Genomic DNA, 27,270 nt, shown 5'->3' with positions numbered 1-27,270 from the left:
TACAAAACTAGGGTAGGGTAACACTTTAGTGCAATACTTTTGTGGTAAGTTTTACCTTTCATTATAGTTTGGGGAAATATTTCCCTAGATTCACATTTACTCTGTAAGTTAAGGTATGCCCTTCTCCCAAACTCTACATAGCAGTGCAGCTATCAGCACCTGCTCACGCTCTTAGAAGACGCATAACACCTGGATGTTTCTAAAAATAAATAAATAGTCCTTTTCCCTGTCCCCAAACGAGGCCATATTTTGTATTTTTCGCTAACCAGGCCACTTTGTGAAAAGATCCAGTCAAGAGAGTTAAGTCTCTTCCTTCATGGAGACCCAGTACTCTGTTTTAAAAGGCGTCTCCCTGGGTGTACCCCTTTTAGTCAGACGTCACTTTCCTCGGCCCTGGCTGCTAGCTTTGTTTTTCCTGTTTCGATGATTGAACAGAAAAAAGAAAATATTCTCTGTACTTGTTCTTTTTTTTTTCCTGATCACCATGGCGCCATGAGTGGATGGAGCAAAGATCAGTTTGTGCTGCCACGATGGTTAAGTAGTATATGCAAATTACATTAAAGTCTTTAAAGACAGAAACACAGTATATTGTTACAAACATTTGACTTCCATCTCGAGGCCACTCCTCCAACCCAGAGACTAGTGGTAATTGACCATAAGTACCTCAAAATGTATCGATTTTTAAATGTATCCACGATTACAGACTGGTCATAAAAGTAAGACATAGTAAAACATATATTATACAAAATGCTATTTTTATTCCTTATGGAAATACAGTAGATGTGCAAAAGAAAGTTACAAACCAAACTGGGGAAAGAGACATTATATTGAAGTTGTAAAAATAAATAAGCTTTATATAGAGAAACTAACATTTGTGAAAATCCCGTTAACATTTTTTTCTTTTTTACACTGAACAGACATATTCTGTATACACACCTTCCTAAAAATAGAAGACAAGGGAAGCGAAACGATTAGTATATATACAGAAGCAGGAAAATCTTAGAGGTTATTTTAAAACAAAACGTGTAGGAATTTGCCCAGCTTAATGCCACCTTTAAATGGCAGGGAATTTAACACAGGGGTAGAAAAGCAAAGCTTTATACGACCTCCTCCTCCCCAGGAGGCAAAGGGTTAACCTCTTTGAGTGGCAAGCTTACCAGCACTCTGAAGGTTAAATAAAACCCTATAATTCTGATTTAGCCATTTCAAACAGAGATTCCATATTCACCCTCCCAATACAAAATACTCCCTGTACCTTTCTCACATAATATTACATTATCTCCTACAATAGCACCTTAGAAGGTGTTTAGAATAAAATAAAAAGATAAAGTGCGGTAACTGTTAGGACTGATATTTTGCAATATTAATATATTACTCAGTGCAATAAACCAGTATGGTTGAAGCTTTTAACAAACGCGTGCGTTATATGGCCATGTATAGACTCCTTTTAAAATAAGGTTATATGTACACGTGAACATTTTTATATCTGAACCTATTTTATAGCAATAATGTATTGACATAAATTATGGTTACAATCTATACAATATGAACTATCCATAAAATATCAGATTATGTTCTAAAAAAAGTTCATTTATATATCTAAGTTTAAAAGTTTAAGATTCTACTCCCCCTGCCCTCCCCCCATTAGCTTACAGAATTAACCCTTTGGTCGCCAGAAAGCATTTGATGACATCCACTCTCTAGCACGATAAAAAAAGAAAAAAAAAAAGAAAAAAGAAAAGGAGAATGATGCTATCTTTGGATTTTGAGGTTTAAGAATGGATATAAATTCTCTCTCTGTCACTCTTTTCAGTGTCAGATATGAGCGCTACATTGCTAGCGCACCACCGGCAGTTTAAGGGTTAATTGCTCTAGCAGTAAGGCACCTGATATGAGGTTAATTCTGTTCATAAATACTGATTGTAATGTGTTTTTCTCTCCTTTAATAACGTTACAGAGCAAAATGCTTTAAGTAGAAAAAAGAGGTGGTGGGGAGGGATAGGGGGCAGAGTCCTGCTAATTTTTTTTAAAGGCACCTACAAAATATTCATTAATACTGAATTTCCAGTTACTATAAGCAGCCGTGAACTGGGATATGTGTACCAATGTCACAGCCTGTTTCTTGACAGAATCCGTGTTCTTCAGACACAGCCCAATTATATTTCCAGCATCTGAGATGCAGAAGGGGAACCTTAAGTTTTAAATGTGCCAGTTATTCTAAAAACCAGCATTTTAATTAAGGTTTGCATAAATACATGTGTACACACACAGGCACACAAATGTGTTGAGTTATGTGTTAGTTCGTTACAGAGTGCTATACCTGAAGGATTCCATTTCAAATCCTTTGGTTTTTACAGAACGTACATTCGAGCAAGAAGCCACCGGACATCCCGACATTTACTATCATACTAACTGTAACAGCGGGAAAGGTCATTTTATCTCTGATCATGTGATAGCATTATATTTTCGCAATCAAGGTGCAGTCGAGACCTGCAGATATAGAACTCTGAAGGTTTTTTTTTTTTTTTATCTGTATACACCCAAAAATGGTTGAATTTTTAGGATAACTTTAAAATGCAAGGTTGTACACGAACAGTGTTGCTCCCTGGCACTATAAGATGATGATGTGTTTATCAATGTGTGTGTTTGTGTGGATGAATAATACAGCATGCTATACCCAGTACTGCCAGCTTCTCAATGGACATTGCATTGCTGTTAACAGAGTCTTTAAAAAACAAAAAAATAAAACGACATTTTGACAAGGCTGCTAATTAGAAAAACAAAAACAAAAACCATCTTGCAAAAGGTCTTCTGGTATTTTTGCTCTGGCTATGTGATTAATATTAAAGACAAAACCTGTATATAAAGTGGGGGTAAATTCCAGATTAATTAGATATATTTTCTATATTAACTTAAAGACATAAAGCAGCTTTGCCCACATGCAGGGATGTGATATTAACGTCACAAACACATATATTTCAAAGACACTAATGCAGTCCATCTTAAGATTTAACCAGCACGATGGTCTCCTACAATCAATAAGAAGATGAAGGACGATCTTTTAGATCCTAAATGTATGATAATTAATACAATCTTTCAGATATATACATAAAACAAACAGTTTGTTGTCCATGTCTACTTTTTCAAAACCTTCAGCTATCACACGTTTGATTCTATGAAAGATCTCTTTGGTTTTGTAGAGGGCATGGAGCTTAGGTTTGCTTCCTTGTTTATAAGAGACTGTGACCTACTCATGGCTTCCTGAAACGACTGACTTACATTCTTGGATATCCTTGGTTCTTGAGGGACATTGGGCATTTGGCACTTTCCATCATCTGTGTCCTTTGAGAGAACCCCATTGTGATTATTAGCTCCATAGACCTTCGACAAGATTTTATTGTTACTGCCATATCCAGGTACCGGCCTGGCAGGAAGTTTCTCGATATTTGCAGAGTGAACAGTAGCAGGCGTGGAGGTATTTATTGGTAAGCCTTCCACTGAAGACTGATTTTGCCAACTACGGCCCACATTAAGGTTCTGTTGATAAGTTCTTGCAGTTTTATCCATAATCCCCATAAATGGAATGTTGCGAGTTCTGTGCTCAGTGGTTCCAGTCAGGTTCTGGTTAATCTTCATTTCTTTGCTACGAACATCAGGACTTTTAATGCCTTCTGAAAAACTACTGCTTGAAGTTAAACTATGGGAGGTCATTTTTTTACCGTCTATGACTCCCACTTGCTTCCCATTACAAGACGTAACCTGTTTTTCATTAGATAATACCGGGACATCCTGAGGTGCAGAATGACCCACAAGTCTCTCTGCCGTTTTACTAATACCTGTAAAGGATCCAGATGCTTTATAAGACGAGGATAAAACCTCACTAGATTGCTTGTGGATAGGATGAGCTGAGGACAGCTTATCGATAAACACTGTGGCATGGACTCCTGTGGCAGGAGCTAAAGAGGATGAAGTCTTTGACCCTTCTGCAACAGAACTTCTGCTGTTGGCCTGGTTTGCAGTTTGTCTCGAAGGAAAAGGACTTGAGGGAGCTAATGTTTCAGAGACTGGAGATTTTACAGATGAGAAGCTGCCTCCAGACTTTGATAAGGACTGTAAAGAGTTCATGTGCTGGTTGGTTTTCACAATCTGTGCCTGTTTTGTAGGCCGCTGTAGCAGGGCTTGTTGTAAACCTATCCTTTTAGTTTGGTTCTCGTCAGGAGAGTCCGGCTTGTACTTTTGATTTACGTACTCCGGTATCCTGCTACTGTTTGATAAATCCTCTGGCAGTGAAGATAGTTGGAATTTATTGTTACCTTGGAAACATTCTTCTTCTTGTACCTCTTCAAAGCTTAGGTGATTGCTTAGACTTTCTCCAAGAGTCTCATCCTCTTGATCTGAGTCGTGAGTTGGCTGAGCCGGTGGTTGGTACTGTTTCTGTTGTTGGGATCTCTGCTGCTGTTTGAACTCTTCTTCCACCCGAGAAAGAAGTCGCAATATTTCTTGGTTGTTTGGACACAACTTCAAAGCCTCGTGAAGATCCGCAATAGCGGCAATAAACTGCCTGCAAAAAGTAGAAGAATGTAAGGAGGCTTTCCAAATTACATGCACATGAAAACATTGTAGGAATCTAAAAATACGGTTGTGGGTGGAAGAGCAGCAAAACTTGTGATATTTTAATCTCATCAATCTAAGTGTACGCTTGCTCCCCTGTGAGCAAGTTGCCTGGGCACCAGCTTGCGCTTAACCAAAAAACACACAAAAGATCACATTTAAAGTTGGAGTAAGGGCAACATTTAACCGTGATACAGTAAAGCCAGCAGTAGTATTGGCAATATGGTTCTAGACGTGCTTTTACACAATTTATAAAGGGCAATATAAGATTTAATCCTTGAAGAAAGGCTAGATAACTTTAGAGTGTCTATGTTAGAAAAATACATTTCAAAGGGGATATGATACAATTAAAGCAATATATACAGGTTCAATACAAATACCTCTCTGGTAACCTGTTCAATTATAGAAATGTAAAAAGGAGAAGTCACCCATTTAGACTAGAAGAAAGGAGGGTTTGCCTGTGGCATAGGAAAGGGTTCTTTACAGTCAAAGCAATAAAACTTTGGAATTCACGTTTGAAAAACATCTAAATGCTTATTTGGAAACCTAAAATATTCAAATATAACCATTAATATGTGGGATATGAACTTGGTGATCCAAAGACAAATCTGGTTGCCATTTTGTAGTACAGGAAGAATTTATTTTGTGCATCTATGTAACTGATACTCTACAAATAAAGAGGGATACACCAGTGAGTCTGCAGTTCATTCAGCAATGCTAAATGTTCTGTATAATCTAACTTTAGAGTAAGGGCTGCTGTGGTTGAATGCGTTTTCTACATGCTCCATAAATACCGACATGAGGTCCCTAACTGACTGCTTTTATTTTTATGTCTACAACACACTATGCCTGCTAAATAGTATGTTCAATCTGGACACCTTAGACAGCATTTATTGCAGATCAGATGCCAATAATTTCACCAAAATTTACAATGTTGCCACGATGCTCTGTTTAAAGAAGCACTATCAAAACTGTGCTCTGTAAAATCTGGCCACAAGGGGAGAAGCATTTAAAGCTCTTCTTAAATTGCAGATTTCAGCTCCATGATTGGCTTCAGAAGCTGCTACCTCCATCATGCATCAACCAATACTTGATCACACCAGCAATGGGAATACACACATCTAAAGCCTCCCCCCTCTGTACTTCCACTGGCTTCCACTAAGCTATAGGGCTCAATTAAAAATTCTGGTTCTCACTTACAAATCTCTTTATAACACTGGTCCTGCCTGAATATCCTCACTAACATACAAGTATGTCCCCCAACCAGGCCCCTACATTCTGCCAAAGACCTGTGTCTATCCTCTGTTCATACTCGCATTCAAGACTTCTCTAGGGCTCTAGGGCTGTGCCATTTCTTTGAAACTCTCTTTCCTGCTCCATAGACTCACCCACTCTCCTTTCCTTAAAAAAAAATTTTTTTATCGAAATGCCTGCTTGAAAAAGTGCGTTTACAGCTTTCCCTCCCCACACCTCACTAACTCACAACCTTTACTGCATATCTTTATGTAACCTCTTCTAGCAAGCTACAGTTCATTACACGAAATCCATCTGAACCCCTCCTCTTGTGTCATTTCCTCCTCCACTCCCCTTAGAATGTCAGCTTGTTTGAGCATGGCTCTCAGCACCTTCCTTTCCTGTACATCTAACTGGTCTTGTTACAACTGTAAGTCCATCTATTGTACAACGCTGCAAAATGTTTTGCTGTCTTATAAATAATAACACAGGAGCGATATTCTGGGAGACCCACTTGGGGCATTATCAGACTGCCCTTCTTACTGCTCCAGTACTACACACCCTGGAAATTCATCACAATGTCTAACCACAATATAACCGTTCCTTCTGAAGGCTTGTTACATTACCTGCTGTTTCGTTTTGCTCTTGCCCTTGCATAATAAGCTTCATAACATTTTGGTTTAAGCTCTAGTGCCTTGCTTGCAAGTTCCTCTGCCATGCCAAAGTCCTGCACAGAAAAATAATGAATGTTAGTGCCATCTCCCCTGCATTGTCCCCCATGGTGTCAACTGCACGCCCAAATATATTTTGCAGGAAATGGACCAAGAGGATAATGTCACATTGCAAAAACAGCACACAGGGTATCAAAACAGAAAGCAGAATTAGTGGGGTGGGAAACATCAGTCAATTATTATGGATGTTTAGTTCCAACACTAGAGGCTTCAAACAGTGGGACATCGGAATCCCATACCTGACATTTATTCCTATCACAAGAGATAGAGGGAGGGTCCAGAGAGCTCGGCATATCTTTAACTGAAGCCTCCTGAAAGACAATCATCATCACTTTGCTCTCTTGAATAAATCTACATTGAAACGTTTAGACCCCAAATTACATGTTGCATCGAGGAAACCAACGCAGTATTAATTTTAGGATAAACAGCTGTTTGTTAAAGCACTGGATTTATCACAGTTATTAATAAGCTGTCCTGCTGATGGGAATGCCAGCAATATATTCTTGCTTTAGCATGGCAATCCATCTTTGGTACTCTCAAACGCACAGTAATTTGCCGCGTGTATGAGAAAATCACAGAGCTCTACAAGAATAAAAACTCACAATTTGCCATGTATATGAAGCAATCACAGAGCTCCGCAGCAATAAAACAGTAATTTGCCATGTATATGAGAATATCACAGAGCGTTACAACAATAAAAACACAGTAATTTGCCATATGTATATGAGAATATCACAGAACAATAAAACTCACAGTAATTTGCTGTGTGTATGAAGAAATCACAGAGCTCCGCGGAAATAAAACTCACAGTAATTTGCAGTGTACATGAGGAAATCACAGAGCTCCTCGACAATTTGTTTCTTAAACAGTTTGTGTCTGTGTAATGGAGGACACTGTATCACAAATATGGATGTTCTCTGCCCTCTCCCTTTCTCTGTTGTGAGGAGCAAGGACAGTTCTCTCATAGACCAAAATCATTGAATGATTGAACAAACTGTTTAGGTTGTCCCAACTGGCATCGGCACACTGAGTGACACTGGCAGAAAGCAAAGAGAGAACGGACTCTTGATACCAGCAGAATAACGGCTGTAAAAATCCCGGTATTATGAATGAGTGGACAAGTGTGTCAGGAGCTCATATAGGGGTATTTTGAGAACCATAACTTCAACAACTCCTTGTTGTATTTATGGAGAAAACAGTCTGTAGGTGCCATCTCCCCAGCTTGTGTCAAACCATTTTTTGGTGGTTTGACAAAATTTAAGGATCTGGGCACCTCAAACCTGCTTGTTCCATCCAACGATGTGCAGCGATGATAGATTGAGAGCGCTAAACGAATGTTCTGCTTTCAGTTCCTTTTAAAAGCGACCCTACCACCCCCATCAAACTTACATTTGTTTTTCGCCGACATCGTGACAGGTTCAAATAGAGAGACACACGAAGCTCATTAAATGCTTTTATTTCATCACCAAATCCTTCCCGTGGAAACTTCCGGAGAGCGTATTGGTACCTCTGGGCAGCTTCTCTCATCTTCCCCTTCTATATACAGAAAAAAAAGCCCAATGAAAGGATGGTATTTTACCATTTAAGGCAACTGTGTGTTTGAACTAATAAACATCACTTTAACATGACCCACTTGATGTCTCTGCCTGATTCAGCTCTAACTGGCCGACTTAGCCTACAACCTGTCTACCCTCACAGGAAGAAGGGTACTGAAACATTTAGTAGAATGGCAGGGTAACAAAACAAATGAAAGGTGATGTTTCTTGGGTAAAAAAATGTAAGAGACACAAGTAAGATCTTGGCAAATGCAGCAAACAGGAGACAGGTACATAGTCTTAAACAGCCTTTTCCAAAATTCTTTTAAAAAGGTCTTAAATAAATTAGCAATAAAAGCAAATGGAATTTCTTATTTTGAATATCTATTGCATCCCTATATCTTACGGACGGTCAGCTCTCGCTAGATTTTGTAGGATAATTTCTCACCGACACTGCGTTAGCTTCCCTCCGTTTGCACTGATCTATGAAACGCTGCTGTTTTATTAAGTGATGGTACGAGAATTGGATCCGATAACTTACTCTATACAGTATATTTCCTTCATCCATTATTTTCTGTAGCAAAATGATCAGGATATCCGGTTTGGAGGTAGCCATTGCCCATGCTGCATTTCCTGTTTGAAAAGAAGCAAACAAGCAGTGAGCAGTTAATAGGTATAATCAAGTAATAACATGTACACGGAACGCTCACTGAAATGCAAGTAGTGTATGCTAATTTTATATTTTGTGATTTTTAAGCAATACTTTTCAACTGTGTTGGGCAAACAGCAGGTGGCACTACATGATGATACTACAAGGCAAACATGTGTCAACATGTGGTCTGTGAACTCCAAGTCAAAGATCTCACTAAATTGAGTCTAAAGGGAAGTGCATGGCATTAAACGCAGGACCATCCAATTATTGGAAAGTGGTAGCAGGTTATAGTTTGTGTCTATGACCAGTATCATACGGGCCTCTGAGCCCAGAGATGGATAACCTTGCCACCCCAGATGTCTTGCTTATCATAAAAAGAATTGTCAATCTCAAACATCATAAAGTTGTTGATATCCAGAGTGTGTCTGATTTATCATTAATTTCTACTAAATAAATACATTTAAAAAAAAAAACTAAAAAAAAACATTGCTTGCATAACACAAGTGAAAAGCAGTGATAGTTTGATATAATAAAATAAACAAAAAAGGCCACGACTAATTATTATTAATGTATCAGAGGACAGAGAAATTCCTCCTTGTGCGTCCCGAGGTGAAGAGTTCACGTGTCTCTATGGTACAGAATTAAACAGATGTCCAACAGAGTTAAACATCAAGACAGGAAAATTACATCAGTTTCCTTTAACCGAGTCCTAATGTCATCACATGCAATGCACCAAGCACGCTCTGCTAATCTGTGATAGCAGTCTGCTGGGTGTCCATTTATAACATAGCTATGTGTGTGCGTGTCACAGTATATGGGAGTTTGTTTATATGTTTGTTAGATTTATGTTGTTATCATTATACACAGGGATACGAATATTTCCTGCATCCTAAGGATTATTGTGTCCGGTCTGGTCCCAAGTTCAGAGTGCATGCTGGCAAATTATACACACACACATATTGTACTAATGTATTTATGTAATCATGCTCCACGATTTTTAGGTTTAATTTGGATCTAGTTAAAAACAAGCATAAGGGGGCGTGGCCTGGCACCGCTACAGCCTAGACGCCATTACAGACAGCTCCGCTACGAATTGCCTAAAAACGCCGAAAACGGCGAAAATAACTTCAAGCCGCCGACTACAAACACTTACAGCGGGAAGGGGAACCCCTGCTGCATCGACCCATGCCATTCCGGTTCGGATCCGCCTCAGCTCCACCCCGCAAGACCCGGCAGAAACTCCGGTCTGAAAGCCTGAAGGCCGCAACTTACCACGCCGAGCTCCTCGCGGACTGGAGTGAGTATTTACACCCCTACCAAACCGACCCTGACACTCCAATCATGGGCCGAAAAACGCAGAAACAGACAGGGGCACCCATTCCAGAGGCGAGAGATATAGGGACGCTCCTCAAATGCTCCAGGCCCAAAACAGCAGAACTCTCACCACCCCCAGCCGTCCCAGACACCATAGAGCCTCAGGAGCCTGAAGGGGGGAACGGGAAAGGCAGCAAGAACCCAGACACAGCGACAGCCGTTGTAATAGAGTCCCCAAGCCCAGCACACGCCACTAAAAAGGACATTGCAGACCTTTACGATAGAATCAAGCTACTATTTGACACAGACATTGCCCTAGTCAAAACTGAAGTACAAGCGGTCACTGACCGTGTACAAGCCACGGAGGAAGACGTGATCGATCTCAAGCAGAGCCTGGCAGCCCTAGGGGACACTGTGCAACAAATGAGAACTCTGCACTCCTCTCTGACGCACAGAGTGGACACCCTGGATGACAGGAGTAGGCGCAAACACATAAAAATCCGCGGAGTCTCCGATGCGGTGTCCGCGGAGGAATTGCCGCACTTCCTTAGGCGGCTGATGGCCTCATCCCTACCCGCCAAACAAGCTAAACAAATCCCGCTGGACGGAGCTTACAGGGTCAATAGACCACAACGCGCTTCAACGAGCCAGCCCAGGGATATTATTCTCAAATGCCAAACAAAAGCTCATGAAGGCGTTCCAAGAACGGGCCCCCATGGACTTCGAATCACACCAGCTGACATTTTACCAGGATGTCACCAGGGCAACACTTCACTGGAGAAAAACCATGCAACCTATTACAACTAAGTTGCGAGAGGCTGGCGTGGCCTACCGCTGGTCGGCGTCCCGAACCCTTACGGTCATCAAAGACGGAAAGGCGCACACAGCGTCTTCTCCAACGGATGCCCCCACCTTTTTCACTGCCCTGGACCTGATGAGAGGCGCTGGAACTCCACCGAGACCGGCAACACACCACCAATGGGACATACCCAATGTGACACCCTTTGTTCCAGCTTGGAATCGCAACCCATCTCAGGATCAAGACTCAGTGACTTAATCGCAGCTTGAATGGCACTACTTTAGTGCACCTCCCCAATGTTGGCGGCAAAGAAAGAAAGAATTATCTACCACCGAGCCACAATATAGTGGCACCCTGCAAAGCGGACTGTAGCAACTGAATATTCCATGTTCTTCTCTCTTTTCTAATGTACCTAGTTTTGGTTTAATTTCATGTTTTAACTTTGTGTTTTATGTTTCATGGCGCATACCGCCAGATATTCCACTAATGCTGACACACAAACAGACGAACCCTTAATTCTAACCACAATTTCCCCCCCCCCCCCCCGTCTCCCCATAGGTTAGGGGAACACAAGAACGACAGGGGCCTCTGCCACCGCCCCTCACCAACTACCTACCTAAGAGGCACACGCCTACAAACACACTGCACCACTGACTTACCCACCCTTCAACCCCTCATGGGTGGCCAGACGATACGTCCCACGAAGGCAGCCGACCCCTGATAAGGCACCACCAGGAACCCACTCATCATACCTCGACTGCCACGGAAGCCCTTTACACATACACCACATAACAAGACGTTATAATATACCTCTGCTTAAAATCACTAGCCTAATAGGGTTACTTCTTGTTAGGTATTAACGTCGACGATCCAACACTAAAATGTCACTCAACAGTTTAATACACTACTTTCTGACATCATGCTTTACGTTGATTTACCGTATTTTTCGCTCCATAGGACGCACTTTTTTCCCCCTCAAAAGTGAGGGGAAATGTCTGTGCGTCTTATGGAGCGAATACTTACCTGTCTTGTAGCGTTGGCCGGCAGCACAGGGCGCACCGCGGTACTGGAACTTGAATTTCAGGTTCCGGTTTCCGGCGGGACTGAAAGGAAGTGTGCACAGTGCACACTTCCTTTCAGTCCCGCCGGAAACCGGAACCTGAAATTCAAGTTCCAGTACCGCGGTGCGCCCTGTGCTGCCGGCCAACGCTACAAGACAGGTAAGTAATTATGGGACAAGGGAGAGAAGAATATGGGAGGGGGATGAAGTCTATGGGGAGGGGGATGAAGTCTATGGGGAGGGGGGGGAGGGGGATGAAGTCTATGGGGAGGGGGGGGGGAGAGAGATGAAGTCTATGGGGGGGGGGAGAGATATGAAGTCTATGGGGAGGGGGGGGGAGAGAGATGAAGTCTATGGGGAGGGGGGGGGGGGAGAGAGATGAAGTCTATGGGGAGGGGGGGGGAGAGAGATGAAGTCTATGGGGAGGGGGGGGAGAGAGATGAAGTCTATGGGGAGGGGGGGGAGAGAGATGAAGTCTATGGGGAGGGGGGGGGAGATGAAGTCTATGGGGAGGGGGGGGAGATGAAGTCTATGGGGAGGGGGGGGGGAGATGAAGTCTATGGGGAGGGGGGGGAGATGAAGTCTATGGGGAGGGGGGGGGAGATGAAGTCTATGGGGAGGGGGGGGGAGATGAAGTCTATGGGGAGGGGGGGGAGATGAAGTCTATGGGGAGGGGGGGGAGAGATGAAGTCTATGGGGAGGGGGGGGGAGAGATGAAGTCTATGGGGAGGGGGGGGGAGAGATGAAGTCTATGGGGAGGGGGGGGGAGAGATGAAGTCTATGGGGAGGGGGGGGGAGAGATGAAGTCTATGGGGAGGGGGGGGGAGAGATGAAGTCTATGGGGAGGGGGGGGGAGAGATGAAGTCTATGGGGAGGGGGGGGAGAGATGAAGTCTATGGGGAGGGGGGGGAGAGATGAAGTCTATGGGGAGGGGGGGGAGAGATGAAGTCTATGGGGAGGGGGGGGGGAGATGAAGTCTATGGGGAGGGGGGGGAGAGATGAAGTCTATGGGGAGGGGGGGGGAGAGATGAAGTCTATGGGGAGGGGGGGGGAGAGATGAAGTCTATGGGGAGGGGGGGGGGAGAGATGAAGTCTATGGGGAGGGGGGGGGAGATGAAGACTATGGGACAGGGGAGAAAAAAAATATTCTGAACAAACTGTCCCATAGTAAGAAACACTATGGGACAGTTTGTTCAGAATATTTTTTTTCTGGGTTTCTTCCTCTAAAAACTAGGTGCGTCTTATGGTGAGGTGCGTCTTATGGAGCGAAAAATACGGTATACTGTTTACATAACGTTCCTGTTCATATTGAATGTCATATAAAAAGAAAAATGAGGCACTTACTACCTGGAAATGTAATTAATTATACTATCTCTCTACCAATCCATAAATGTGGAACACCCCTGCATTTCCCTTTTCTTCATTTTGTACCCTTTATATATGCCTTAACAAAATAAAGAATTAAAAAAAAAAAAAAAAAAAGCATAAAACGTGTAAGTGGGTCTATAAGAATCAACATGCCGTCATAATAAAAGTTTTTGGAAACACACTTTACCTAGTTTGGCTCCTTTCCTTAGCAATGTCACTACTACAGCTGTGTTACGACATCCGATCGCTCGATCCAGAGGACGCATTCCACTATAGTCAATATGTTCAATCATAGCGCCGTTGTCAACCAGATACTGCACCTACACAGATCATACAGTCAGAGAGGGAGGAATGGAATATACAAAGCTGCCCATTTGCCTTTTGCTGCTAAAAACACAAAGGACTCTGCATATGATGCACTGAATTCTCATCAATCTCAGGCCATTGCTTGTTGGAACTTTGATGTTTCTTCAACACCAAATAGCCAAAGGTTGATAGCAACAATTTAAAAATCTACGATTTTCACCATAAATTAAATCTAAAAAACAAATACTCGTCGGTAATTATGTGCAGTGATTATACCACCTTTTATACAAAGTGATATATGTTCCTTTCATATCTTTTATTTGTGCAACGAAACTAGCATGTGCTAAGCAACACAACCGATAAATGCTGACCTTATGTGTCAACGTTTTTCTTGTGTTCTGCAAAACATTTATAGCCCCCACACTAGGGGGTGTATAAGATAAGCAAGAGGCCTGCTCATCTTCTTCATCCGTGTACAAACAGATAAAGGCTATTCCTCTATAAAACGCACACCCCCAACTTGCCGCTGCCAAAGATGCTTTTAGGGCGGAATGCAGTGAGCAAGCATTCTTACATTGCGTAAATAGAAGGTTAGACATGGCTTTCTTTAGCACAGTTACTGTTTATAATGAGAAAAAGGGTTGCCTAAACATTACTGAAAGTCTAATACATCAACTATACACTTAGAACTTTTCATCACTTTGGACTTAAAATAAATATAAATATATATATATATGTTTTAACTAATGTTGAAATGGTAACTTACAATATCAGCATCTCCGTAAAAAGCGGCCAAGTCCAAAGGTGTGCGCCCATTTCGATCCATCTGGTCAATAGCAGAGCCTCTTTCGATTAAACATTGGACCACTGTCTTATGACCCTTTAAACAAGCCCAGCTCAGAGCGGTCAGCCCTTCCTTGTCCAAAGATGCAATGTCTGCCCCTGGAAAATACATACGGTGTTTAAGATTCCCAATGCTCTATTTATAAAGGTACCACATTGCCTTTCTGTTGTGGTTAATTTATGATTTAAAAAAATAAATTAATTAAAATATATATATAAAAATTACACCAACAGACAATTGAGCGTTGACAGCTAGCATTGTAGAAATATACTAAATAACGATGCAAATCATTTTATAATGATCTTTTCTTAAAATCACTGATAGCGGTTAATTTTTGTAATTGCAATTTCTTACCTTCTGAAAGCAAGAACTCGACTGTGCCACAATGACCTTCACAGGCGGCCACCATCAACGGAGTCCTGCCTTGCTTGTCACTCACATTCACATCACATCCGTGCTGCATGAGAAGTCTGGCAATCTGCACATTAAGACATACATTCAGACAGAGCAATTTACAACACCGCTCTCCCAAATAGTAAGAGGCCTGAGGCCAGAGTTCTGGGATAAGCATCATCTCAAGATGGTTACATGGACATGAGACCGGACTATTGTCTACACCAATCGCCTGTAAATTCCCCAGATCTCAATCCAACAGAGCGTCAAATAGCATGAAGCAGAACAGTAAGTTAGCAGTCTGAACATATGGTCGAAATAACCCCAGAACCTGCATTAAATAGTCTCAGGTAACAAAATTATAAGGGATGTACATTGCTCTCTTGTAAAGGTCAATGAAGAGGTCAAACTGGCTCAGTTCCAGAGAACCCTCTTCAGCGTTAAGAAACAAAGCGTTGTGTGTCAGTCTATGCATTGTCCCAAGAACTGTATGAAGGGTCATGAACGAGGCTGTCTCCACTTTAAGTCGCTAACTCAAAAAAGAAATCGCAAGGGGACTCTGTAAGGACACAATGGGCCAGACTATCTCATTAGAATTTGTATGGTGCTGTCTTCCAGGAACAAAAACAGGCCTTTAATACTCCTCTTGTACAAAATATTATTTGGACAGTTTTTATGGAGGCACTTGGAGAAGCTGAATACATTAAAGCCAGTGTTATCACAAGAACGTCTTATTTTACATTTTCACTGAATGCTACTCTAAACTAAAGTAAAAACAGATGCAAATAAATACTTAATAAAAGCCAAGATAAATATTAAAATACATTTTTTTTAAAAGGAAAAACTTAAAAAAAAAAAAAAAAACTAAAGTAAAAAAAATAGGGGGAAGCGGGAACACATTTAAATATGGGAATAAAAACTAAAAATACATATGTTCAATATTGCAATCCTAGAACCACTGATTTTTACAGTCTATTTGTAGGGACAACTTGGCACATACGCTTTCACAACCCCATCACCCCACAGACAATAACCCCCAAAAGCCCATGTTCTACCTGGCAGTAAAACTTATCCCTATGGTAAAAAAGGGCTTGTTCTTGTTGACAGAGTGTAATTAATAGATTAAAATGTGTCAATCTCTTTGTCTTGTTACTGTAATCCTGCCAGAACTGGTCAACAGGTGAGGGAGAATTTAAACCTTTACAAGCTATGGATGCATCATCCAGTCTTTACCTGCCAATGTCCTTGCCGAACAGCGCAGAAGAGCGGGGAGATACCGCGCCTGTTGACCTGCGTTAAGACAGCTCCTCGCTCTAGTAGCAATTCACACACCTCCTGCTTCCCCCGGCCTGCCGCAGCTGTAAGACCTTACAATAAAAACACAGCACGTTACAAAAAAATAGATTCATTTTGTAAAAGCAACATATGCAGACTTGTTATATATAAACATATATTGAGGTGGACATTTATGAAAGTGTCGCCAACATTTTATCTAATTTCGCTGAATTTTCTGTGCAATTTATTGTTTTGTTTTTTGCCGCCATCTGTTTTGCCCTAACCGTCATTTTTTCAATAAATACCATTTTCAACATTTAAAACGGATATATCAATCTATACGCCACTTTTTCAGACAGAGAAGTGTTTGGTTTCTTTTTTTTTTTCTAAATTTGTTGGTCTTCTGAAATGGATATTTCTGTGAAAACTGGCAACATTTCCTATGAAGAACACAATCTTTTTAGATGAATTTTAGAACACTTTCATACATGCGATCAGAATAATGACAAAATGTAACCATGACTTTTCAAAACAAAGCTAAATCTCCTCCATTGTATCCAATCAGCGGTGCTGGCACTGGTGGGGAAGCAACCACTTTGCTGCACACCAGACACTTCACCCAATGAGAGAGTTAAGTTAAATCCCATTTATAAAGATTTGCAGCTCTCTTGATAGCTGCTCATTAATAACGTTTCTGGTAGCCTTAAGGCAGCAAAGGCAGCAAAGGCAGCACTCTTCTCATTCTCTTCTCTATAATAAGGGTCGAGGGACAGCTTTAGACCAAACACACTTCAGTACAATAAAAAGGGGGAAAAAAAATCTACTATACGATGCAGTATTTCAACTGGACAAAAAAAAAAAAGAATTAATAAAAACACAGTTCATTAGAAGCAATGCAATACGCTACAAATTAAAAGTTTGAGCCACTTAACTCCCCCTCCCCCAAAAAAGAATTATTTCCCCTGATTTTTAAAATACACATATCTTGGAAATAGTACAGTTATTGTTGACAGGGCAGCTTCCCGCACACTTCACTAAAAGTTATTTGGTTTCTTTCCTATAAATATGAGACCTCAATAAAATGACTTCATTTCATTGCTATAATTCGTAAGCTCTCAACATGTTGCATTGAGCTGTGCAGGTCTGACCCGCTCCAGGTCTGGTTCTAGAGATCGGGTGCCTCTTGTAGAATAATTAGTCTGAAAATCATTTACTGTGATACAAGGCTTGATTATCAGACAAAATGCTTTCTCCTCTTCATATCGATCTCTATGCCTCTCCATCTTTCTAAACTGTTTTTCTTCATATATTTCCACTTTTTGTGCTAAACACATATATATATTTTTTTTTAAATAAGGCCTGGATATTTTTCATTCATAAAAATAAAAAAATAGAAATTGGATTGCCGTTCTGGAGTCAAGAAGGAATTTTCTTCCTTTTTGTGGCATGATTTAGTGCCTTCTTTTGTATCAACACCATAAATAGTGTTGTGGCGAACAGAACCTCAACATGGGCTCCCGGAGGAGCCTGCTTGCCAGCCTCCTGCCCAAGGACTATGGCCCCTGCAATAGACCTTGGATAATATACTTTAAAAAGGCTCTGGGATTATATAGTTCGGGAACCGGACAGCCGCACGAACCAGAGACCACCCGGGAGCTTGTTAAGCCCAATTGATACTTTGTAGCAGTGTTCTAAGTGTTCGTCTGGGTGGCCGCATTTCATATGAACGACCACAAGGTGGCGGCCATCTTGTTCCCACGAACGCAGGCAGCAGTGTTTGGGCATGAATCTCATGGAACTAAAATCTGACACAGAAACTCCCAAACACCGCTGGACTTCCCTCATCGCCTGTGTTGGGTTCATCCCCACTTAGAAAGGCTCTGTTTGGTGGAAACGTTCCCACGAACAATGGGAACAGGCTACACAAGTATTCCGTTTTGTGTTTTATGTACTTTTGTGCTCACTCAAATAAGCGATTCCCAAAAAAAAAAAAAATCCTGAACTCCTGAACCGATCTGGATGATTTTTGGATATGTTGGTCACCCAGATCGGGACTATCAGGGGTTGTGACTTTTGTGGGGTTTTCATGTGTTTTGGGGGTGCTTTTGTGGTTTGTTAAATTGTATGTTTTTGTACCTGGGAAATAATTTAATTATATGTTTGTGCGCTCGCATAATTATCTCTCAGGCACTGGGGAGGAGTGTGTGGAATGTTTGCTTGTAACTAGTCTCCTCTCAGGTCCAGTGGGGAATGAAAGGACACAGTTCTTGGTGATGGTGCCTTAGGGTGCACTGTAGGCCGTATTCCCAACAACAAAAGCAGAGTGTGTCCATATTGGAGACATCAGAGACCTCTAAGGTCATGTCTCATTTAGTGCTGATCAGAAACCAAGGATAGGCCCAGCGATGCTTAATGGAGTTAGCAAAAAGTATTGAGGCAAATTAATTTAGCAAATGTCCCCGAAGCAAGTTTTTTTTACAGGTCCTGAAAGAAAGTCAGGTTGTTTAAACTGTAAGGAAGGTTGGCTTGAGTCAATGCTATATTTATGGTCAATGCAATGAGTCAATGCTATAAAGGCCGTTTGTACTGACCTAGTCTGAAATTGCACTATGATGTCTCTAGGCGAGTCTTCACGTGTCCATGCCGCTTTCAGAATGCAGAACACGATCTACTGTGGCTTTTTTGGCTTGCCGACTGGTGAATACAGTAGCCAGTAGGCGTCTAATGTAGTGAGACAATTCTTTAGTGTTCATGTCTTCAGGTATCTCCCAGATCTCGATGTTCTTGCCTTGGAGTTTGTTTTTTATTGCAGCTAGGTGGTTTGTCAGTAGTGTTTGTGTAATATATCAAGTGTTGTTGTTCACCTGAGGTTGTATTTATCTAATTTTAATACCTGCTAAAAGGAACAGATTGCTATTATGTACTGATATATGAAACCATAGAATTTAAAGAGGGTGTACTTTCTTTTACCCATGAGTGTAATGCCAAGAGCACGATTAGAATGCTATTTGTATGGGAGGGCTTGCAAAGGCTTCCCACAAAAAATCTGCAAGCTGTTTTTAGATGTACCCACAATGCAAGAATGCCTAATTAAATGCATGCATGTTTTCATAGTGGGTATATCTACTAAACAGTCAGTTTTAAATGTGCTTATTTTTGGGCAATGGAGTGTCTTTTTAAGGTTTGAAAAATATAGAACATTTTGGAGAAATAACAATTTAATACACAACAAACTTTACTGATGAAACATATTTATGAGTTGCATTTATCTTTTAAACATGAAGAAATCCCACAGTTAAAACCGGCTGTTCGATTGTATAAACCCATGAGCTCCTCTTTACCCTGCAAAAGGATTTAATGTGCTTTAGGAGTGAGGAGTACATTATAGGCACTCCAGGGAAGGGCTTTTACCAAGTGTCCTTTCTAGCAGGAAGAAAAAAAAACCCAACACATAACCCAATCCGTGTCTACAGAATCCGGGAAACAAACAACGGTCACAAAAAATGCAATAAAGAGAAAAGAATGTTCGTAATAATTATGGCTTGTTTGCCATGGATTATGGCAGCAGCCTGTTAGTTACACCCTGAATACAGAATACCATATTCGGAAACTGGCTAACCCTCAATGTCCTTAAATAAACAGTATCATGGCAAAGCTGTGCTCAGGAATTCCGGCTATTCTAGTACATGACCCACCTCTTATCTCATCTCCCTTGCAGCTATAATCCCACATTAACCATTATGATGCACTGCTACATTTGTTTTCCCTTTATTTTCTGGGTTGCAAAGGCTTATTTTTCTTGTCACCAATTAACTAAAAATAGTTAAAGTCATTTTTGATTCAATCGAAGAATGCAGAAAACATGAGAATCTTTTCCTGGAGCTTAGCTGGGGAACGGAAACTATTATACTGACAGCACAATGATTTAAAGCCAATAATACTGGCAGGAAGTTTAAATGAAACTGTTAGAAGGGAGGCATTTTGTCTGGCATTAGAAGAGCGCTGGGTTTTGACAGTAGGATTAAGAAACCCATAACAGATCTTGGCCAAGTCAGAAGGACCTTCCTGAGAGCCTCTGTGTTATCACATTTCTCTGCTTAAGGTTCCCGACTGTTGAAATATATTTAACATAAACATGGACGATTAACGATCACATAAACTTTGCCATGGTTACCATAGAACAGAGTTGCTTGCTTACAGTGTCTTTAACACAAATATCCATCGCCTTCACCTCCATCATTCTAACCAGAGAAAAACCAAGTGTAAACGTATATCCAACGTGTTCAGTTTAATAGGAATACACTATGTATGTTCAACAACATTCCATCTTTCATAGGACAAGGAATGCTTGGATGTAACGTCAAAGATGTTAACATGGTCTGCAGGCCTGTTACTGCAATATAACTATACATAACAAACTCACTTCATGGATTAGGTGGTAGAGGTAGAGAAGCAATTAATGGTTCAATGTAGTCATAAGGTTGTTTCTAACCAATATTAGGGAATTAAACTATGGTTACAGGACAAAGGAATTAGGTGGATGGCTGTTTAATTCATCCCAAGTGTATTAAAGGGACAGCACTGTTTAAATTGCAGCACTAAGTCAGCCTCTAGTGGCTGTCTACCAGACAGCCACTGGGGGGTGCTACCTGGATTGAAACGGACCTTTGGTCCGGCATCTGACGCTGGACGTCCTCACGCTCTGCATGAGGACATCCAGCGTCTGATTTCCCCCCATAGGAAAGCATTGATTTAATGCTTACCTATGGGGAGGTCTAATGTGCGCGCAGCATATGCACGTTAGCGCCCGCGGAAGGGGGGAGGCACGCGGAAGGGGGGAGGGCACAGGGAGCGTTAGTGCCAGATGGACAGGTGGTTTCCAAGAGGAGACCACCATAGGATAAATATACCAGAATATCACCATAGGATAAATATACCAAAATAAATTGTATAAGCCTTTGGGTGATTGTAAAATAAAATCTCAAAATCAATCTCAAAAAGTAAACTAGATCTACAAATATTGGAATGTGGGGGGGGGGGGGGGGAGGGCTAAAAGAGCTGCCTTGAGACGTTAAAATAAACCAAAGGTCCACACACTGGCTACCAACAACTGTAAGCTTGTTTGCTGGTCTGTCTGTTACTTGCAGTTATATCTGACCAGACCAGTATCTACCAGTAAAGTTCTACAGAATAAATTGGCATTATAGAAATGTTAACAAGAACAGGCATAACAGAGATACAATTCCAAACTACACAATGATTGTTTTAAAATCAAAATGGTAAGACAGAAAAAACAAAACAAATTCTGGACAGTATTACAGTAAAATCTGTAAATAATCAAGCAAAGTGAAAAATACAAGATCAAAGGACAAATTTGACTTAAAATACATTTATCACAGACATTACAGTCTGGTTCCATTATTAGAAAGTGATAAATGGTCTAGAATGCTGTATTCCCAACTTACTGACATTCCAAATACGGATGTTTATGTACTCTAGACCAATGGTTTCCAAACCAGTCCTCATGACCCAACAACAATCCAGGATTTATGTATTTCCTTTTTTATTCCAATGGGGATATTGATAAAACCTGGACTTTTGCTGGGTCGTGAGGACTGGTTTGGGAACCACTGCTCTAGTCTATTAAGTATTCAGCATACTAAATCTATATAAAAAAATTTAGAAATAGAAGAAGGGGGTTTAAATCCCCCTCTTCTCCCCCATGCAGACACATCAGGTAGAACGTATGTTTACCAAAGGCTGCTCCAACTTTATAAACAAAAAGTGTCACTCTGCTGAAAATTACAAACCTTTACAATTAGGTTTATTCTCTAAACCTAATAATTGTTTTGTGACCCTATCCTAGCAGTCTATATGCACATTTACCGTGTGAGAGCTTCAAATATTTACCGGTTTCTCAAATATGACTCCCGCTGACCTGATCTTATCACAGTATATGTGCTTACACAGTTAAGCCCTCTAGGAATTTTGTTTTCAACTTTACCCACGCTATACATTTTTTCTTTTTGAGCACAGGAACTCTCTTCTGATACAAACAGTTAAATTACATAGTCAAAGCACTGGGTGAAATAGTAACTAGGAATCCAATAATCCAATTCGATCGTAAGCTTGTTTGAGAAGAGTTCTTCAGCTCGTATATAAATATTATTTGTTGATTACAGGCAATTATAGTATCATCCATACTGCATCATCAAAACAGAAAAGTGTTGTAGAATATGGTGGTGCAATGTTAAAGGCCAATAGTAATAATAATATATTAGAGTTTACACTTTTTACTTTGGTGATTTTAAAGGAAACTCCAACATTATAATGAGTACAATTAATTCCAACGTTGGAATGTCACTTTGTCAGTTTAGATTTAGGGCCCCGTCACTGTTTCTACAATAAACATGTTACTTCTAAACCAGCAGCAAGGCTGTCTCCTTGCCACTGCTCAGTCTCTGGGAATTAACCACTTTTGATGCTCTCCCAGCCAATCCAATGCTTCCCACAGAGAACCATTTGGATACAGTGTGCATGCACGTCAATTGCAGTTATCCATCAGCAATGATTCTCACAGAGAAGCATTTGGATACAGTGTGCATGCACGGCAATTGCAGTTATCCATCAGCAATGATTCCCACAGAGAAGCATTTGGATACAGTGTGCATGCACGGCAATTGCAGTTATCCATCAGCAATGATTCTCACAGAGAAGCATTTGGATACAGTGTGCATGCACGGCAATTGCAGTTATCCATCAGCAATGCTTCCCACAGAGAAGCATTTGGATACAGCATGCATGCATGTCAATTGCAGTTATCCATCAGCAATGCTTCCCACAGAGAAGCATTTGGATACAGCATGCATGCACATCAATTGCAGTTATCCATCAGCAATGCTTCCCACAGAGAAGCACTGAAACCTATGCTTCAATGCTTCTGCCAATGGGGTTTATAAAAGTGACAATTTCTCTGGAAATAAGACAAAATAAAACAAAAAGAAAAGGATCTTAAACCCTAAAGCATTTTAGCATACTGGCACACTCTAGGGGTTTAGAGCATCTTTTAACCCCTTAAGGACACATGACATGTGTGACATGTCATGATTCCCTTTTATTCCAGAAGTTTGGTCCTTAAGGGGTTAAGCTTATGTTTAGTAGGCCTGTTTTATAGGTGTATTATTTTCTATTTTACTGTACAGGTGGCATGTTTAATTATTCATTGAATATACAAGGTTTGTACTCTATTGTGGTTAGGGACAACCATTCGCTTAAGAATTATTAATAAAGTTTACATGTTTAATGCAGGAAAACTAGCCTCTCAGGTTTCTAACAAAGCACACCGAAAAAGCTTATAAATAAAAATACATATGTAACAAGCAGCTCCGAGCATGGCAGTCCGTGACTTCGAAATGAGGTGAATCAGCCCATACATCCTGTGCACTGGATGACAGTCACCTGCCTGGTAATTAGCCCTGCAAATACTCTGCACACTGTATATGTAACCCAAGTACAAAATGCTTTCTACAAAGCCTTCATGTGCCACAGTTTCCGCATTATATAAAAAACTTTAACAATCTCTGTTATCCTAGAGAAACAGGAAATTGAAAAGTAATTCTGAGCAGCTTTTTGTTGAGCCCCGTTTTAATATTTGTTACATCTATCAGGTTACCCCATGTCCCTTCGCGGTCGGCTTGATACATTATGTATGTGTTGTACACATTCACCAGTGTATGGCATGCTGGTGCTTCCTAGCAATCCTCTCTATAAATTGTATGCTTTTTATTTTTTGAATGCCACACATACTGTTAATAGAAACTTGTGCTCTATGTGTGATCTCTAAGCAGGAAAGAGCTGACATTCTGCTTGGTTTAAACACCCACTGTATATGGTGAAAGAAATGGAGCCATCAACTGATGGTATCACAGCTCATTCAGCGAGAGCCAAGGCACCGAGGTGTGGCACGGAATGCTATGCCAGCAAGCCCTATAAAATAAATCCTTTTGGAAAAGTTGAAAGATGACCTCATTCACAGAAAATATTGTCTTTGTTTAGACTTGTTTGATAGAGAAAACATGCACAGACACGGGTCGAGACACTAACAAGCAGTCTTGGATCACACCTCTATTTGTGGACTCTAACAATAATAAGGCTAACCTGTCTATCCAGTGGGTATTCGGCTTGAAATCTACTTTCACTAACACATGGGAATGTCACGCACATTTATGTTGTTATGTTCTGCACCTTCTATAACGTTTTTACAGCTAACACGCTGGCAAAGAGTCAGGGGAAATGTAGTCCATAACATCTGGAGTGCCGAAGGTTGCTTATTCCTTGAATAGGACATCCTTAATTTTACAAATACTGCTAAAGATTAGTAATGAAATGCAAATGTAAAGTACTCATTGTCTCTACAATACTTTATTATTCAATTACTTAAAGGGACACTATAGTCACCTGAACAACTTTAGCTTAATGAAGCATTTTGGTGTATAGAACATGCCCCTGCAGCCTCACTGCTCAATCCTCTGCCATTTAAGAGTTAAATCCCTTTGTTTATGAACCCTAGTCACACCTCCCTGCATGTGACTTGCAATGCCTTCCATAAACACTTCCTGTAAAGAGAGCTCTATTTAGGCTTTCTTTATTGCAAGTTCTGTTTAATTAAGATGTTCTTATCCCCTGCTATGTTAATATGTATCCTGTATGTGATTAAAGTTCAATTTAGAGATTGAGATACAATTATTTAAGGTAAATTACATCTGTTTCAAAGTGAAACCAGTTTTGTTTTTCATGCAGGCTCTGTCAATCATAGCCAGGGGAGGTGTGGCTAGGGCTGCATAAACAGAAACAAAGTGATTTAACTCCTAAATGACAGTGAATTGAGCAGTGAAATTGCAGGGGAATGATCTATACACTAAAACTGCTTTATTTAGCTAAAGTGATTTAGGGGACTATAGTGTTCCTTTAACTTTTCATCTCTAGCCCTCTGCAATTAAGGGTATATAAGTAATATCTGCAGCATGCCACACACTGGAAATGTAAACACAGCGCAGATAAAGGTTTCTTAAAATGGAAGGAAACAAACTATGCAGCCACTTCCCGTGAAGAATTTGTCAATTTCTTATCAGAACTCATGTGACACTTCCTTTAAGCAGATACGGATTTAAAACATGCCTCAGCCTCAATGTACACAAGATCAAATTGACAATAGCGGCTACAATGCATTATGTGGTTACTTATTTTTATATCACCGAGTACCTAGAAGGGTTTATTCACTAATCCGTGAACTGTGAATTGGCAACAGAAATGCAAACGTTAGGCTTACCTTAAAAAAAAAAAAAAAAGAAAAAGGGGGAGATCTTCTCTTTTTAAAACCTTTCAACTCACCAACTGGCTTACATCTTATTTGACATGACACTTTAAATGTTAATATTGCTTTGTTTATGAATTTTGATCTTCATCTACTGTATGTCAATATTTATTAGGGTGTTCAGTAATGTAAACCCATCACCCATCATGTTTTTCTGTTGTATTTAAAATAACAAAATGTTTTGGGGAAAAAAAGAAGAGAGATATTTTAAAATTGGCTATTTCTATCTCTAATATACGATTCCCTTGTCAGTTGCCGGTTTTGAGAAGAGAACCCAAATGTTTCCATAATTTAGCATTTCCATATAACCTGCGGCCTTCCTGGCCCCCTGTAAACCTGTGGGCTGCACTGCAAATCATTGGCTCCTAATATCACAAGCTCTTTGTAGTATTTTTTATTTTTTTATTTTATTAGTGACCATCAAATCATGACATGATTACAAGATGGCCACCTCTTCTGCCTTAACTTACTATAGCATTTTTAAAACAATAATGTTAAAAGATTATTGTATTCATCTAAACATATTGATGAAAAGAGAATTTTCAGGTGACAGTTCCTGCCCCTTTAACCCTTATTTGAGCAGCAGCCTACTGATCATCAGTACCTGTTTCTCCCCAGAGAGTGTCATTCTCGTCAATATTCGGACAATCCTTCTCATGGTTCAGAATGCAACGCACCACCTATGAAAAGCAGAAATAGGTTAATTGCATTAAACAGGTTAAAAGTACATCAGAGAGGCCCAAACCCAACAAATATTGGACTCTCATTACAAAGTTTTATATCCTCTCTAAATACAGTCAGGCAAATTGTGCTATTTACTAATCACAGTTCCATTTCCATGAACCTTTATCATAGAACTAAATCTGCCGTAAAGGGATTCCCATGGGATAGTGCTCACTTCGTAATAGCTTTAAAAAAAAATCTGTTCACTTATGCCTTTTACAGGGAACAGATCACTCGTGCCTTTCACAGGGAACATATCCACGCATATATAAGGCCAATACCATCTTTAAAGGTAATACAGTTTAGAAGTGATTGACACGTTCCTCTACCTGAGAGACATAGTATCCCAGCAGGCACCTTTTATGTTGTCATGGCATCGTGCCATCACAAGCCAAACACAACTGATACTACTTCTAGACACATGGGGCATGACTGGAACTTTCTTCTGAGGGATATTTTATTATTTTATAAATTGTTCATCTTTTGGTTACCTATCAAATACCACTTTTTTAATTTTTATTTTCAAAGCCCAAGACTAGTGATAATCGTTAATAAATAAACAAGAGGTGTTTGTGACAGTGGTCTGTCGGTGGGATTCATAAAGAGAACGCTGATGCAGGAAAACATGTGGGACGCCATTTATTAAATGTTCCCCTAAAGTCATTGGACCCCGGTTTTGGTACTCAGCATATTAAGCAACAGCATATTAAAAGCTGACCATCAATCTAATTGCCGCCTTGTCTTTTAACGCACTTACAATGTAAAAAAAAAAAAAGGCACGTTTACATTACAGGATAAATTAACTGTGCAGGGCTATATATAAACCTTTAAGTATTGACGTGGGATAAACAGCATTCCGTATTGAGAACTTTCCATCAGCAAATTACGGCTGACCCTTTTTTTGCTGTTAAGATAATTGTATCTATGAAGAATCATTTCAGCAGCAAAGTTGTGCATCCCAATAGAATTCTAATTCCTCTGACCTCTAAAATGGGTTAAATGCACGCTGCCAACCAATAGCTGTTTGAAGAGCAGCACACAGTGAGGGAAGAC

General features: G+C 40.5%; 1 protein-coding gene across 3 annotated transcripts in view; it reads right to left on the bottom strand.

Moving 5' to 3' along the window:
- Nucleotides 1–1,737: 1,737 nt before the first annotated feature.
- The window catches only part of TANC1 (tetratricopeptide repeat, ankyrin repeat and coiled-coil containing 1), a 168,839-nt gene continuing 143,306 nt past the window's right edge, over nucleotides 1,738–27,270 (bottom strand). For 2 of the 3 annotated variants that reach the window (XM_063429637.1, XM_063429639.1), the window contains 10 exons: nucleotides 26,099–26,174; nucleotides 16,080–16,213; nucleotides 14,808–14,931; nucleotides 14,376–14,551; nucleotides 13,491–13,623; nucleotides 8,652–8,743; nucleotides 7,965–8,111; nucleotides 6,815–6,886; nucleotides 6,471–6,571; nucleotides 1,738–4,561 (listed from right to left, as the gene is read on the bottom strand). In XM_063429637.1, the coding sequence (XP_063285707.1) occupies nucleotides 3,160–4,561; nucleotides 6,471–6,571; nucleotides 6,815–6,886; nucleotides 7,965–8,111; nucleotides 8,652–8,743; nucleotides 13,491–13,623; nucleotides 14,376–14,551; nucleotides 14,808–14,931; nucleotides 16,080–16,213; nucleotides 26,099–26,174 (2,457 nt within the window). In that variant the 3' untranslated portion in view covers nucleotides 1,738–3,159. The remainder of the gene's footprint in view (nucleotides 4,562–6,470; nucleotides 6,572–6,814; nucleotides 6,887–7,964; nucleotides 8,112–8,651; nucleotides 8,744–13,490; nucleotides 13,624–14,375; nucleotides 14,552–14,807; nucleotides 14,932–16,079; nucleotides 16,214–26,098; nucleotides 26,175–27,270) is intronic. The other variant, XM_063429638.1, reaches the window with a different exon arrangement.

Source organism: Pelobates fuscus, chromosome 8 (genome assembly GCF_036172605.1).
Source record: "Pelobates fuscus isolate aPelFus1 chromosome 8, aPelFus1.pri, whole genome shotgun sequence".
NCBI classification, from domain to species: Eukaryota; Metazoa; Chordata; class Amphibia; order Anura; family Pelobatidae; genus Pelobates; species Pelobates fuscus.
This window is presented reverse-complemented; position numbering and strand designations above follow the sequence as displayed.